The sequence below is a fragment of the Anoplopoma fimbria genome, chromosome 24 (assembly GCF_027596085.1).
Source record: "Anoplopoma fimbria isolate UVic2021 breed Golden Eagle Sablefish chromosome 24, Afim_UVic_2022, whole genome shotgun sequence".
In the NCBI taxonomy this organism is placed as follows: Eukaryota; Metazoa; Chordata; class Actinopteri; order Perciformes; family Anoplopomatidae; genus Anoplopoma; species Anoplopoma fimbria.
In genome coordinates this window covers 15,556,781-15,572,020 of record NC_072472.1, presented here as the reverse complement: position 1 = coordinate 15,572,020, position 15,240 = coordinate 15,556,781, and the positions used below count along the sequence as shown (strand labels likewise).

Sequence of the window (15,240 nt, the reverse complement as noted above, 5' to 3'; positions counted from 1 at the left end):
ATTGAAGCAGCCTCTGTAGTCGCCTGTCCGCCCGGCAGAGGGCGTGCAGAGCGCGGCCCCGCTGAGGCCGAGGCTACGCGTGATTCAGATTCATGAAGGAAGGGCGCAGGGCAGCTGGCCCACGCAAGTAGAGAGCGGTACGAGTCAGCTAGCGCTACTTCCCTAGCCGAACAGACCAACTATCGCAACCAGTTGATGTCTTCAGATGACATTTAAGCTATAACCGTGCATTTAGTTGGTTTGATTCGCCGTTGGTCGTCCAAAAAATAACAACCCGACAAAATGACAGATCCTGCGGTGGCCGACACTCGCCGGTTGAATTCAAAGCCCCAGGACCTGACGGACGCGTACGGGCCCCCCAGCAACTATCTGGAAATAGACGTTAACGATCCACAAACCGTTGGAGTTGGACGGAACCGTTACACAAATTACGAAGTCCGCATGCGGGTAGGTTTTCATCAGACCACCGGCCACGAGCTCCCCTGTTGCAGCATTAGCTTTAAGTTGCTAAGCTAACTGGTAATTACAGTGTTGTTGCTAGCTAGTTAGCACGTTCAGCCCGCTTTGCCGAAGTCAGCACGGCGGTCGGGCTGTGACGTTCACGGTTGGGCGCCTGGAGTGCGTCAAGATGGCGCTCCAGTAGAAATCAAGGACCGGGGCTTGTGAGTGGCCTGCGAGGGGCTCTGAGTGTAACCGAAGTCTGAGGGCTGGGTGGGAGAAGTTTCGTGAACACACCCAGGATCACGATAATACCGTCCGCCTGCCTATCGTAGGACGCAGAGACTGTATGTAGGAAGGTTAGCCGTCTTACGCCAAGTGTGTTTGACAAAGATCATTTAATTAGACCGGACGAGGAGAGTAACGTCAACCGCTAGTAACGTCAACTGTTAGTAGCGTCAACTGCTAGTAGCGTCAACCGCTAGTAACGTCAACTGTTAGTAGCGTCAACTGCTAGTAGCGTCAACTGTTAGTAACGTCAACCGTTAGTAGCGTCAACTGTTAGTAGCGTCAACTGTTAGTAGCGTCAACTGTTAGTAACGTCAACTGTTAGTAGCGTCAACTGTTAGTAACGTCAACCGTTAGTAGCGTCAACTGCTAGTAACGTCAACTGTTAGTAACGTCAACCGTTAGTAGCGTCAACCGCTAGTAACGTCAACTGTTAGTAGCGTCAACTGTTAGTAGCGTCAACCGTTAGTAACGTCAACTGTTAGCGTAACGTAACGTAACTGTTAGTAGCGTCAACTGCTAGTAGCGTCAACTGCTAGTAACGTTAACCGTTAGTAACGTTAACTGTTAGTAGCGTCAACTGCTAGTAACGTCAACTGTTAGTAACGTCAACCGTTAGTAGCGTCAACCGCTAGTAACGTCAACTGTTAGTAGCGTCAACTGCTAGTAACGTCAACTGTTAGTAGCGTCAACTGCTAGTAGCGTCAACTGCTAGTAACGTTAACTGTTAGTAACGTTACTCTTTGACTGGAAAATGTCGGCAGTTTAATGGAAACGGGACAAATGACAAGCAGTGAAGTTTGTTACTCAAAATAAGCTGAATGTATCGGGCGTTATTACTATGGGTATAATAAAAGTAGTTATTAGTTAACGTCAGAAGAGTAACGATAGTCCAACTTCTTCCTGGCCGCTGAGCACGTTAGAGTCAGTTACACAATCGCTGACACTGCTAAATGTGTCAAAGAAAACATTTTCAGGAAGCAGATGCCTACGTTTCCTAATTGTGACTTACTTTTCTTTAGTACAATTTCAAATGACACTTATTAGAATGTGTTATAATGTACACATTGGGCTGTTTCATAATGTGAATGATTTGTAGGACGTCATTCATATACGATGCAGGTTAATGACCCCACGTTTCTAGGAGCAGAGGTGTGGTTAACTAGTTTAACGTACCTTTTTGCTAACTTGCATATCCAAATACACCAGACAAACCTAAACAAAACAGACCAGTCAACCTTCACTGGAAAGCATCGTTTCATTACACTACACTCACTGACCACAGCCTGTCTACAGCAGGGCATCAGGAGAAAGTCATGCAACAGGATCACCGTGTGTGTAACCACTGAAGCATTGAGAGCTACTTACTGTAAATAAATGAATCGCACACAATCTGCCTTTTCAATCGAACTGTAAACTTGTCAGCGTTTTGTGAAACAGGTTTGCTTGGCGGGCATCTTTAATTATATTTTAAATAAACATGAAACAAGGCTAAAAGTCACTTTAACATTTTATGGACAAGCCATACATTGACATTTTCACTGAGTACAGTTAAAACTAGTGTTAAAATGTTTTTTGATATTTGATAACCATTTGCTGCTGCAATGTGAGTATTTCCTTAAATTATTGAAAATTTATTTTCTTCGGGTTTTGCACTGTTGGTACGACATAACAAGCGACAGTTTGAAGACAACATTTTGCTCTGGGAATTTGACAGTTCTCCCTATTTGCTCACATTTGGTTAACTAAATGATTTACAAATTGGCCGTAAAGTAATCTATGATGAAAATAAACATACTTTGCAGCATCAGATATAACTGTAGCGGTATACATGAATGAACTGCATTCTCATTTCAAACTAGCGTACTAGTCTAGTTGTTTGCTTTCATGCCATTAATTAAGTCAATTTATGGTTGTAAGATAATTGTTTTTGTCACACATTTGTCTCTCAAAGTACCTCCTCAATGATTCCCAGCACTCATGATAGTAGCAGACCTCCAAATGATTTAATTTAATATGAATTGAAAGCATGTTTTTTTTCTTATTCTACTTCTCTGTTTAGACAAACCTTCCCATTTTCAAACTGAAGGAATCCTGTGTGAGAAGAAGATATAGTGACTTTGAGTGGTTAAAGATTGAGCTGGAAAGAGACAGTAAGGTAAGTGAGCAATAATGTGTTTCAGTCTAATCATCTAAGAAGGCTGGATCATTGTAAACTGCTATGTACAATGATCTAATGACTGACAATGTTGATGTCGCAGTTGGGATAAAATAATCCGTTCATAGATTAAAGTAAGGAGTAGGATGAGCATGTAGGTTGGTCTTCCGGGTTCATATAGTGAATACAAATGAAAGTTTTGTGGTGTCCTCCTTATTAAATATGTTGAATTGGTTTACATGCCTCTGCATAGCCATTCTAAATAAGTTTATTACCTAGCTGGAACTCAAATATATTGATGTAACTGTGTGCAATTTTGATTTTACAGCAGAGCGACTGTGGACTTTGGATTTCATATTTTGGTGCACATTATTTATCTTTCCTTTCATTTGTGCTGATCCCTGACACCTTCAGATTGTAGTACCATCTCTGCCGGGGAAAGCCCTGAAGAGACAGTTGCCGTTCCGCGGCGATGGGGGTCTTTTTGACGAGTCCTTCATTGAGGAGCGGCGATCGGGCCTGGAGCAGTTCATCAACAGGTCAGTAAGTTCAGTTCTAAACTAAAATAAACACACTTTGTATATTTAGTTGTAAATCAATAAAATGTATTTGTCACCTAAAAATGTGTTCACATTAACGGCTGTTATTGGGTTTCCTGCAAGATCTCTAGCCACAAAATGTGCTGGGCCAAACTGAAATTCACATGTTCGTGAAGTCAGTCATTGCCAAAATTGTCTAGCCCAACACAAGACTTAATCTTATCTGACTTTGGGCGTCAACTAACTAATCCACAATTGTATCTCACCAGTCTCCATGAAAAGCACTTAAAACGAGTGTATTTTTTCTATTGTCTGTCTGTGTATATTTCTGTAGAATTGCAGGTCATCCCTTGGCCCAGAATGAGCGCTGTCTTCACATGTTTCTGCAAGAGGAAAGCATTGACCGCCACTACATTCCTGGAAAAGTACGACACTAGGGTTACTAAGGGAGGTTGGGGATTAAACTCTGGGATGAAGATCAGGCTGTCTCTTTCCTTTTTCTTCCCTGTCATCTTCTCGTAATCTCTCCTTTCTGTCTTTCTGCTTTATCTGCCTCTCTCTCTTTCTCTACCCCCAGCGTATTCCATTGTATAAGTCATATTAACTTTATCTTGGAGCTGGAGTATGTTCTTCTGATATACATCACGACATCTTGATAGTGATTCAAACAATCTCCGCAGTGCATTTGTTTTATAAGCGCACCATAAGGAAAGTACCCCTCAGTATTAGGGATTGTATCATTACGATTTGGCGCTTAATCACAATTTTCAGTTATAAAAATGATGTTCAATTCATTCAGTCTTTCCCTAATGAGTGTCATATATTCATGATTGTATATAATGTCTAAATATGGCACTAATGTGCAACATACATGCAGCCTGTGAATAAGAGTTCTGATCCTGTTTTGTTCTTTGTTTTGTTTTTTTAGGTATGAATGAAGTAAGTTTGCCTTATTTGATCCTGTCTCAAGAGCTTTCTGGAAGGTGGCTGCATGGGCACTAAAGACCAAAGGCGATAGTTCACAAAAACTTAGGAAGTACAATTCAAACACCATATATAAACTATCACAGAGAGCTGACTGCAAGCTGTTACTCTGTGCTGCAAAGGGAAGAATGTTCTGCAAGCCAGTTTTGCGTTAACCATTATCAAGCATTACAAAAATGAATGAATGTAAAATCTCAATTGCAGTTGAAAGTTTTTAATTGGTAATGAGTGTACTTGAGTCATTCTGTTGTTTATTCAAAACTGGCTTTCAGAAGTTTATCGCTCAACCAGTATCAGGCCGCTGCCAGTGTTTTGAGTTATGTGAACTATTGTTTACTGGGGATAAGTACTGCACATCACCATTGACTAATCCTGGTACAATGTAATTATCAACCGCATTAATCATTGACTGCATGGCAAAATGTGCATGCTTTATTTGTAATATAATTGTCTCAGTGTCGCCCTCAATTTTATTTTTTACATGCCTGTGATCATGTTATTGTTCAGTCTGTTGACTGAGATCTATATTTCACTTAATTCAGTTTCTACAGACATGGATAAGTGTCATATTTTTTTCTGTGAATAGTATTATAATGTTGTGCCATTACATTAATCAGTGCATCAGTAGATTCTGAGATTGACAGCAAAGACCAAATCCATGTAAGCTTCAACATGTCTCTACATCATTTCTCATGTCTGTCTCTTTCTCTCTCTTATTGCAAAGACAATACAGACTGCTGCACCTGCCCCATGTACATTTATTTCGACATCACGTCATTTAAAAGCTGGTGGAAATGTCAGAACTGATAAGTATCAACGGTGTTGGAAAAACATTGCTCCTGGACAAAACTAAGAGATCCAATGTATAAATTGTTTGATGTTGTGTCTTTATTCAGTCATTCCACATACAGTATGTACATTATTTTTGATTCAGTAATCAGTGAAAAAGAAAACATGTTTCCATATAACCTTTTTGTCATAGCTCTATATATATATATTTTTTTTTTTTTTTTTACAATTGATTATTATGTTTTTTGAATGTCTTTTAAAATTGCTTTAATCAAGTTTAAAATGAGGGTAATTTCCTGCTTGGATTAATGTCTTTTGCTAGCGGAGATTTGATTTTGATGATAACCTCCCAAAGTCGAGCAACATGTAGCATCATGATAAGTGACAGTGACATTTTTGTTCCAGTCAATAGTTTCCCCTAAGTTTTATGTTCTGAACATGCTCTTAGACAGGATTGTTTCATGATAAGTTGTTTAAACTCTGCTGTTACATCATCATGCCTACACTCTGGCTGTGTGTTGTCAAATCAGCTATTGGGAACGTTAAGTTGGGTAAATAACCATATCTAAGCACTGTGACAATAGGTTCATTATATGAACAATATTTCATTGTTTAAAGGCGTAATCAGCATCTGGTTTAATGATCTGAAATAAGGCTTTATTCTGCATTTATTTCATTTAGGCTTTACTCTGCACCTTTATTTTTTTTTAATTACTGTGAGGTGTATTAATACATGTCATCATTGCAGTTCCGCTATTGGTGACGAGGAACTTCTTAATTCTGTCCTCCAATTAAATTCCCTGCTGCCTGCTGTCTCATGTCTACATGTGTCTTTTACATTTTAAAGAGGAAAAATAGAATCAGTCAAACTCCCCTTCCAGTTTGTGATTGGTGTGTCACGATGAGAAGCAGTGAGACGGATCAGAGAGAGTCATGGGAGATGGATGAATGGCTGCAGATTGGCAGATGACCTAATTTAACTGAAATGGAAAAAGAACGCGATGAGGTTGAAAACACTTGAGCAAATATTGGAGGAAGACTTTCTTTGCACAACTTGTGCTTAAAGATTTTACTAAATGTTAAATATGTTTGAAACTGTCAAAGTGTAGTGTTTACTTTTGGACTGGCAAGTAAGGGACTGTATGAAAATGACTGGTGTGGTGAGATTGGATTATATTTCACTTTGGAAAAAATGCATGGACGTTCCCAGCATAATGAATTAATTCAAACAATCCCTTTTACTACAACATCCTCTACAAAACAACATGTCCTGAACATGTAATGAATATGTAATCACAGCCACTGGACAGGAGATACTACCAATTGGTTAGATTTTTTCCTTGTCATTTTTTAGGTGGGGGATTTACGAAGAGAGTTATTTTCATTTCTAAATTTTCTCAATAATTAATTTACATAAAAATAGAAAGTCACATTTCTTCAACTTTTTTTAATTCACAATGCATCATTTCAATGACCCTCAGTTAGAGACAAATGTGTTTTCACTGTTAGCTAGCCAAATTCCCTCCGATTAGGTGAATTCAAAATACAAAACCGTTATGTTGCAGACAATCTGCGCCAGTAAAGTGAGCATATATGACCCTAAATTCATTACATTTGGATACATAATGGCAGGCAGTGATGGGTGTGGCTAAGCAGAATATTTATTTTATAAATATCATTACAGCTGTCAGTTACATAACACATATTTACAACCCAATAACATTTTTTACTTTATTTTGTGGTGTTTGTTTTCCTTATTTAGTTTGGAACACTCAAATGGAACTTGTCATGTACTGCACCAAAGCTCACATTAATAAAGCCGTAACAGAGTGACGTATCTGTTTTCCTCTAAATATGGTGCATCTTACCGAGCCATAACACTATTTTGATAATTAATTGACTACTTGCTTCAGTCAAATATTTCTCACTTCTGGCTTTTCAAATGTGAGGATTTGATTCACTTACTTTGTCAAATAATTGTAAACTGAATAACTTTGGGTTTTGGACTGTTGGTCAGATAAAACAAGCTATTTAATATCTTATATTACAGATTTTATTTACTTTTATTTTTTTGTTTCTTTTGTAAAGGACTTTGTAACTTTATTTTGAAAGGTGCTATATATAAATAAAATTGTTATTATTATCACTAATTTTAAGACATTTCGGGACTGGGAAAAGTATTTTTCACTATGATTACTGGCATTTTATAGACAAAAACTAACAACAACAACAACAACAGATAAATCACTTATAAAAATAACTAAGTTGGAAGCTTACTTCATTGCAAAGGAAGGCTAACAAGTATAAATAACCTGAGCATAGTCTTAGTTCACTAAATAAATAAAAAAACTGACTATATGTGGTCGGAAGGAAGCCTCATAAATACAGATTGTGGCTCTTCAGTTGCAACACTGGCTCTTATTTCACTAAACATGGATGGTAAAGTCCTCTAATCTTTTTCTGTTAGTAGCTCGCCTTCAGGAAATACAGGGATTAACAGGGGGAGAGGAATTCTGGCCACAGGTGGATTAAAGTTGTCCCAGAATAGTGATCTTGTAATGTAGGCCTTGACCTGCAGGTAATCAAAAGTAGGCATGACTGTAATTGGACACAATTGTAGCTTCCATTAAAATAAAAAAGGAACATTAAACTGTTCAAACAGTTTGGTACCTCTGTTGCACTAAACCACACAGGGTTCCCTGAAAGAAAAAATGGGAAAAGTCAGGTTTATTTACACATCCCTAAATTCACAGTGTTTTTTTGGAGAGATTAACAATCTGTACAGAATCTGGGGGTGTCAAACATACTGGAGGATTTTGCAAAAGTGTGAAAATGACAGAGAAATTCTCAACAAAAAAAAGCACTGCCATTCCTATTTGTCCAGTGGGGGTCGCACTGTCCTAATTTGAGTTTCAGGCCCTATACTCTATTATACATACCACTAATTTACATACAGGCTACATAACTTGCAAGGACAAGTGAGATCATAGAAGATCAATTCATTTTTGGCAGGTTTGAGGAAAAAGCACCCTGTTTTAGTTATAGCCAAGAGATCAGCGAGACATCTCAGGCTGTTAATCTTTTTTTGTAAATGCATTGCTCATTATTGTGAAAGTTTTCAGAATTTGCAATGAGAGGGGAATTTTTGGAGGTGCTGCTATTTATAGGTTTGTATAAAATGTTTTACTTGTCCGGCTCACTTCAGATGAAACTGGGCTGTATGTGGACCATGAATAAAAATGAGTTTGACCTTCCTGCCCTTTATCCACCCTAGGATCAAGAAATAAAAGGTGTAAAGTAGAAGTAGAAAAAGGAATTTAGATTTTTTTGGGATGCACACACCGACCCTGACCTTTCTCACCAGTGAAAACTGTGACCTACAAAACCAGTGAGCTTTGAAGTACTGGCCTTGTCCTGAGTAATGAAAGTGGGCAGACAGGACGGGCACAGTAGGCCAAGGCAGAGATTAGGGGATGTTTTGTTAGCAGTTCTAACACTGGAGCCCAGTGTGCAGCCGTGACGCTTGTTGTGTTTGCAGAGACACCCAGTTGGATTAGCTTGATAAAGTGGAAGTAAATTGAAAGAGCATCCTAAAGCAGTGTGACTGGGCAAGTACAAAAGGTGAGATGAGTGGCTATACTAGAGTACCGTCTAACAGAGTTCGACTGATGGACAGGGAGAAAATGCAATTCACAAATCTATCTTTTTTTTTTTTTTTTTTTTAAAAGTTAACTCAGTTTTTAGTCCAAAGAATGAAAGAAAAACAGCCTTTCTCAGGAACAGAAACAAAGAAACAAAAGTCCAAACCTTTACAAGTAAACAATTGAACAGTTAAGAAAAACAGTATTTCACTGGCTTGGTGTGTACGTGACTGTGAATGGCTTGCAAACACATTCAAACAAACTCATTTGAAAGCCTTGTTCTTAGTCTTTCAAACCCGAGCGGGAAAGCATTAAAGTCAATTTTATTTGTTATAGTGTATCGTGCACCAGGTGCGTATTCTGAATTCCTATCTGAATTCTCAGAGTTTTTATCTAGTTTAGTCCTTAAGACAGATAAAGTTATTATTGTAGGGGATTTTAATATTCATGTGGATGTGTATAATGATAGCCTTAGTACTGCGTTTAGTTCATTATTAGATTCTATTGGCTTCTGTCAGTGTGTACATAAACCGACTCACTGTTTTAACCATACCCTCGACCTTGTTTTGGTATATGGTATTGAAATAGAAAATGTAATTGTCTCTCAACAGAACTCTCTTTTATCGGACCATTATCTAATAACCTTTGATTTTTTTCTACCAGAGTGTACGCCATTAGGCAAAAGTTTCTACACTAGATGTCTATCTGATAATGCTGTAGCTAAATTTAAAGAAGCGATTTCTCCAGGGTTTTATTCAGTACCATTGCTCAATATAACAGAGGACTCCTACGCTAACTTTAGTCCGTCTCAGATTGACCATCTTGTTGATAGTGCTGCATGCTCACTGCGAATGACACTAGACTCTATAGCTCCTCTAAAAAAGAAGCTAATAAAAGAAAGGAGGTTTGCTCCATGGTATAATCCTCAAACCCGCGATTTAAAGCAAATATCGCGAAAACTTGAAAGGATATGGCGTTCCACCAATGTGGATGAAGCGCGGTTAGTCTGGCGAGACAGTCTTAAAATATATAAGAAGGCACTCCGTAATGCTAGAGCAGCCTATTATTCAGCATTAATAGAGAAAAATAAGAACAACCCTAGGGTTCTCTTCAGCACTGTAGCCAGGCTGACAGAGAGTCACAGCTCTGTTGAGCCGTGTATTCCTATAAACCTCAGTAGTAGTGACTTCATGAACTTCTTTAATGATGAGATTCTAACTATTAGAGAAAATTTTTTTAATCTACTGCCCTCAACCAGTACCGATCGATCCACAGCTGTAGAACCTGAAATATATTTAGATGGCTTTTCTCCCATCGACCTTCAACAATTGACTTTAACTATTTCTAAGTCTAAACCTTCCACCTGTCTCTTAGACCCGATTCCGACTAGGCTGCTTAAGGAAGTTTTACCTTTAATTAGCAATTCTTTATTAGAAATTATCAATCTGTCTTTACTAACGGGCCATGTACCACAGGCCTTCAAACTAGCTGTAATTAAACCTCTTCTTAAGAAACCTACTCTAGATCCAGAGGTGTTGGCTAACTATAGACCTATATCTAACCTTCCGTTCCTCTCTAAGATCCTTGAGAAAGCAGTAGCAAATCAGCTCTGTGACTTTATGCATAACAATAGTTTATTTGAGGATTTTCAGTCAGGATTTAGAGTGAATCATAGCACAGAGACGGCACTGGTGAAAATTACCAATGACCTTCTAATAGCTTCAGACAAAGGACTTGTCTCTGTACTTGTATTGCTAGACCTTAGTGCTGCATTTGATACCATTGATCACCAAATCCTATTACAGAGATTGGAGCATCTTATAGGCATTAAAGGAACCGCACTTAGCTGGTTTAAGTTGTATTTATCAGACCGATCTCAGTTTGTATATGTAAACAATGAAAGCTCAATGAAAACCAGGGTTAGTCACGGAGTTCCACAGGGGTCTGTTCTTGGACCTATTTCATTTACCTTATATATGCTTCCCTTGGGGAATATTATCAGAAAACACTCAGTAAACTTTCATTGTTATGCAGATGATACCCAGTTATATCTATCAATTAAGCCAGACGAAACTAACCAGTTCTCTAAACTTCAAGCATGTCTTACGGACATAAAAACCTGGATGACCTGTAACTTCTTAATGTTAAACTCTGAAAAAACAGAAGTTATCCTACTAGGCCCAGATCACCTTCGAAATCAATTATCTAACGATATAGTTTCTCTAGATGGCATTGCTCTAGCATCCAGCACTACCGTTAAGAACTTTGGAGTTATCTTTGATCAGGATCTGTCTTTTAACTCTTATATAAAACAGATCTCAAGGACAGCCTTTTTTCATTTACGTAACATTGCGAAAATCAGGCAAATCCTGTCTCAAAGCGATGCAGAAAAACTAGTTCATGCATTTGTTACCTCTAAGCTAGATTACTGTAACTCCTTATTACCAGGCTGCTCTAATAGGTCTCTTAGATCTTTACAGTTGATCCAGAATGCTGCAGCACGTGTTCTAACAAAAACTAAGAAAAGAGATCATATTACTCCAGTATTAGCTTCTCTGCACTGGCTCCCTGTTAAATCAAGAATAGAATTAAAAATTATTTTACTTACCTACAAAGCTCTAACTGGCCAGGCACCGTCTTATCTTAAGGAACTTATAGTTCCATATTACCCAACTAGAAAGCTGCGCTCAATCAATGCAGGGTTACTTGTGGTTCCTAGAGTATATAAAAGTAGGATGGGAGCCAGAGCCTTCAGTTATCAGGCTCCTCTTCTGTGGAACCAGGTTCCAGTTTCAGTCCGGGGGGCAGACACACTCACCACTTTCAAGAGCAGGCTTAAGACCTTCCTTTTTGATAGCGCTTATAGTTAGGGCTGGTTCAGGTTCGCCTTGGTCCAGCCCCTAGATATGCTGCTATATGCCTAGACAGCCGGGGGACTACCTAGGATACGCTGAGCTCCTCTCTCCTCTCTCTCCCTCCATCTTTATGTATTAATCTCCTATTTATGCACATTACTGATTTTGCTTCTTCCCCGGAGTTCTTGTGCTTTCTTGCCTCGCAGGTTCCCAGGAATCGGGGTTATATTTGGACTGTCATCGTGCCACCTACTGAGGCCCTGCTGACACCCACTACTACTACCACTATCATTATTAGTCACATTACTATTATTATTGCCTGTACTATTACGCTTATTGACTTGCTTGTACCCTGGAGTCTTTGTGCTTTCTCGCTTCGCAGGCTTCTATAAATCGTGGCTGTACCTGGACCGTGGTCGTGCATCCTGCTACGGCCCTGCTGACACCGACTGCTACCACCATTATTATTATTACTAGTCACATTACTATTACTATTACCTGTACCATTAAGCATTTTAGCTTTACTTCCACCCTGAAGCCCTTTTGCTTTCTCGTTCTGCAGGTTTCCATGAATCGTTGTGGAACCTGGACCGTAGTCGTGCTTCCTGCTGTGAGCCGACTGACACCCACTGCTACATCGATTATTATTATTAATCACATTACTATCCCTATTTTCATAACTATAATTCTACTGTAATAATTGCTGCTGTTATTATAAGTAGTCTTATTATATGAATCATTTATGTCATATACATTGAATGTGTTGTATCTCTGTTATGCTGTTCATTCTGTACACATGACATCTATTGCATTCTGTCCATCCTGGGAGAAGGATCCCTCCTCTGTCGTTCTCCCATAGGTTTCTTCCTTTTTTCTCCCTGTTAAAGGGGTTTTTTAGGGGAGTTTTTCCTGTGCCGATGTGAGGGAAGGACAGAGGATGTCGCATGTGCACAGATTGTAAAGCCCTCTGAGGCAAATTTGTAATTTGTGATTCTGGGCTATACAAAATAAACTGAATTGAATTGAATTCATTCACACAGGTTCCCTCTTTCCAAAAGTCAATGTGGCCCTTTATTTTACATTTTCGTTCTATCTTGTCGACACAAACTCAATTAGACAGATACTTAACACTGCTGACTACTTTCTGTTAAAGTCACTGTAAGTTAACAAGCAATAAGTAAAATTAACCTCTGGGCGACAGTCAATATAAAGTGTTCCTTCACAGAGCAAAGTGGGCAGCTGCCGTGGGGTTCCAGGTTTACACAGGCCCCAAGGACCCTTTTTGCTGTGTTACAGGTGCTTTGTGGTAATTTCATGTATTGCAAATGTAATATACAACACCAAAGCACCAAATTAGCAGTTTAGACCTTTAACCTCAGGTTCAATTTTATTACCCGTCTTGTTTATCTGCTTCTATCCAGGGCACCCCATGGCTGGATCTTGAAATTAATCAAAATATTATAGATTTTTTTTTTGTAGAACAGATTTTCAGAGAAAAAATGATCACATTTCCATGAGGTGACTAATTTCTACATTTAGTCGTCTTAAAACACACCGAATTACACTGTAATTCAGTATAACACTTATTACTGTTATAAAAACAGTAATAAGTGTTTTTCACTTATTACTGTTTTTTACAGTAATAAGTGAAAAACATCTGGTTTGTACAACCATCATCACAAAAACTGACACTCCCTGTGCTGTGTTAGCACATTGAGTCCTACATCCTTCACCTACCACAGACAAGCTCATTTATTCCATCGCTATAAATATTTCAACTCATCTTATGTGACCTCTGTTCAAGACCCTGATCTCTGCAGGTTTCATGTGGGTTTGATATTCAGCAGTTCGGGTACAACAGGTGAACAAATGTTACATCTAAGTTAAGAGTTATAAAACATTACTATAGTACGAACCTTTAGTTTCTACATGTATAAGGGTATATTGATGGCAGCCATAAAAGACATGGTAGTATTAACATCATATAGCTTCAATGAAGAGTTTAAACAAGCCAGTCCGCTACAGAATATACAGTCAGACAGTCAAAAAGGTGATATTGACAACCTTAAGACTACTTAAAGGGGAAGTAAAATGGGAAAATGATTTGTTAAGGGGAGTTTTAAAATGCATCAAGAACATATTGTTATTGTTGAACACCGGAGCACCCCAGGGCTGTCTGCTCAGCCCCCTCCTGTTCACACCATACACCCACGACTGCTACCCCAAACAGGAAGAGAACTCTGTTGTAAAGTTAACAGACGATACCGTCATCGGCCGGATTACAGACAACAATGAGACATCGTAGATAGAGGAAATCAACAACCTTGCAGATTGGTTCTCAGAAAACAACCTACTGCTCAACGTCAGTAAAAACCAAGAATGTGAGTGTTGATATCAGAAAAAAGAAGGTGAAGACACACAACCCAGTCTACATCAATGAAGCTGTGGTGGAGAAAGTGAGCAGCTTTTAGTTCCTGGTAATCAGCATTACATACTACCTGACATGGGCCTCACACATCTCCATCATGGTGAAGAAAGCTCATAAACAGCTGTATTTCTTAAGGAAACTTAGGAAGGCAAAAATTACGTGCCAGGTTCTTGTCAACTTTTACAGAGGAGCAATAGAAAGCATCCTGACTGTAAACATTACAAACTGGCATGGGATGTGTACGGCCCAGGACAGGAGGAATACAGCGGGTGATTAACTTTGCAACTTGTAACCATATTGTCCACATTGTGGACTAACCAGCCAGCTCCATTTGTTGATGAAGACCATAAAATGTATCTAAAAGCCCAGAAAAGGCTAGTTAGTCGACATTTTAGATTGAGATTATACTGTTCCCCAGTGTCAAGAGTAAACTCCCATATTGTACGATCTTCCTCAGCAGAGGTTGCCTTGAGATTGTTTTGTTGACTACTGTTCTCAAAGAAAAAAAAAAAACTTTCAATCCCAAGCCAAAATGGGCATTGGAACATTTACATGGTCATGTGGCACTGTCAAATACTGCTAACTAAATGTACCTTGTTGTGAGATTGTTTTGACCACAATGTTTTATGTAGGCTTGACAGGAAACTGTGATGATTTATTTTTATTAAAGCTTCAGTAGGTAACATTGGACAAATCAGCTGTGGTAAGCTAGATTTCAAAATATATATATATATCGAAATCAAAGAGTGACTCAAGCCTTTCACGGTCTATTTTTGTTGTGCTATCAAGTTTTTCACACCACATGTTCAGGCAGAACGTGCCTTTCACATGCAAAATGAAGCACTTGTCAGCGGTTAATGCTTTCAGCGGTTGAACTTCCCAACGTTTTTACAAACGTTCCAGTAATTATAAGAGTAAGAGTTCAGTTTCTGCAAAGTTTCGGGTCACACGGTATGTTGGACAGTTTTAAAAAGGTTACAAAGTTTTTGCTTCATGTAATGTTCTAATTTTGGCCTTGTTCTTTTTCATAGCACACAGGATAAAAGCTCTCACAATGTTTCAGTACAATGGCAATATGCTATTCTATTGAAGGACAAAGACATTTTTTGCTAACATTGTG

At 38.7% G+C, this 15,240-nt stretch overlaps 1 protein-coding gene across 2 annotated transcripts; it reads left to right on the top strand.

Moving 5' to 3' along the window:
* Positions 1-40: 40 nt before the first annotated feature.
* snx12 (sorting nexin 12) lies at positions 41-6,009 on the top strand. 2 transcript variants are annotated; one of them, XM_054625256.1, is made up of 5 exons: positions 41-447; positions 2,789-2,884; positions 3,299-3,423; positions 3,758-3,848; positions 4,352-6,009. In XM_054625256.1, exons 1-5 carry the CDS (start codon positions 283-285, stop codon positions 4,355-4,357), a joined length of 483 nt encoding a protein of 160 aa, XP_054481231.1. In that variant the 5' UTR covers positions 41-282; the 3' UTR covers positions 4,358-6,009. The 2 variants fall into 2 exon arrangements, with proteins under 2 accessions (XP_054481231.1, XP_054481230.1); XM_054625255.1 differs by lacking the exon at positions 4,352-6,009 and having other exon boundaries at positions 3,758-3,860.
* Positions 6,010-15,240: the final 9,231 nt, after the last annotated feature.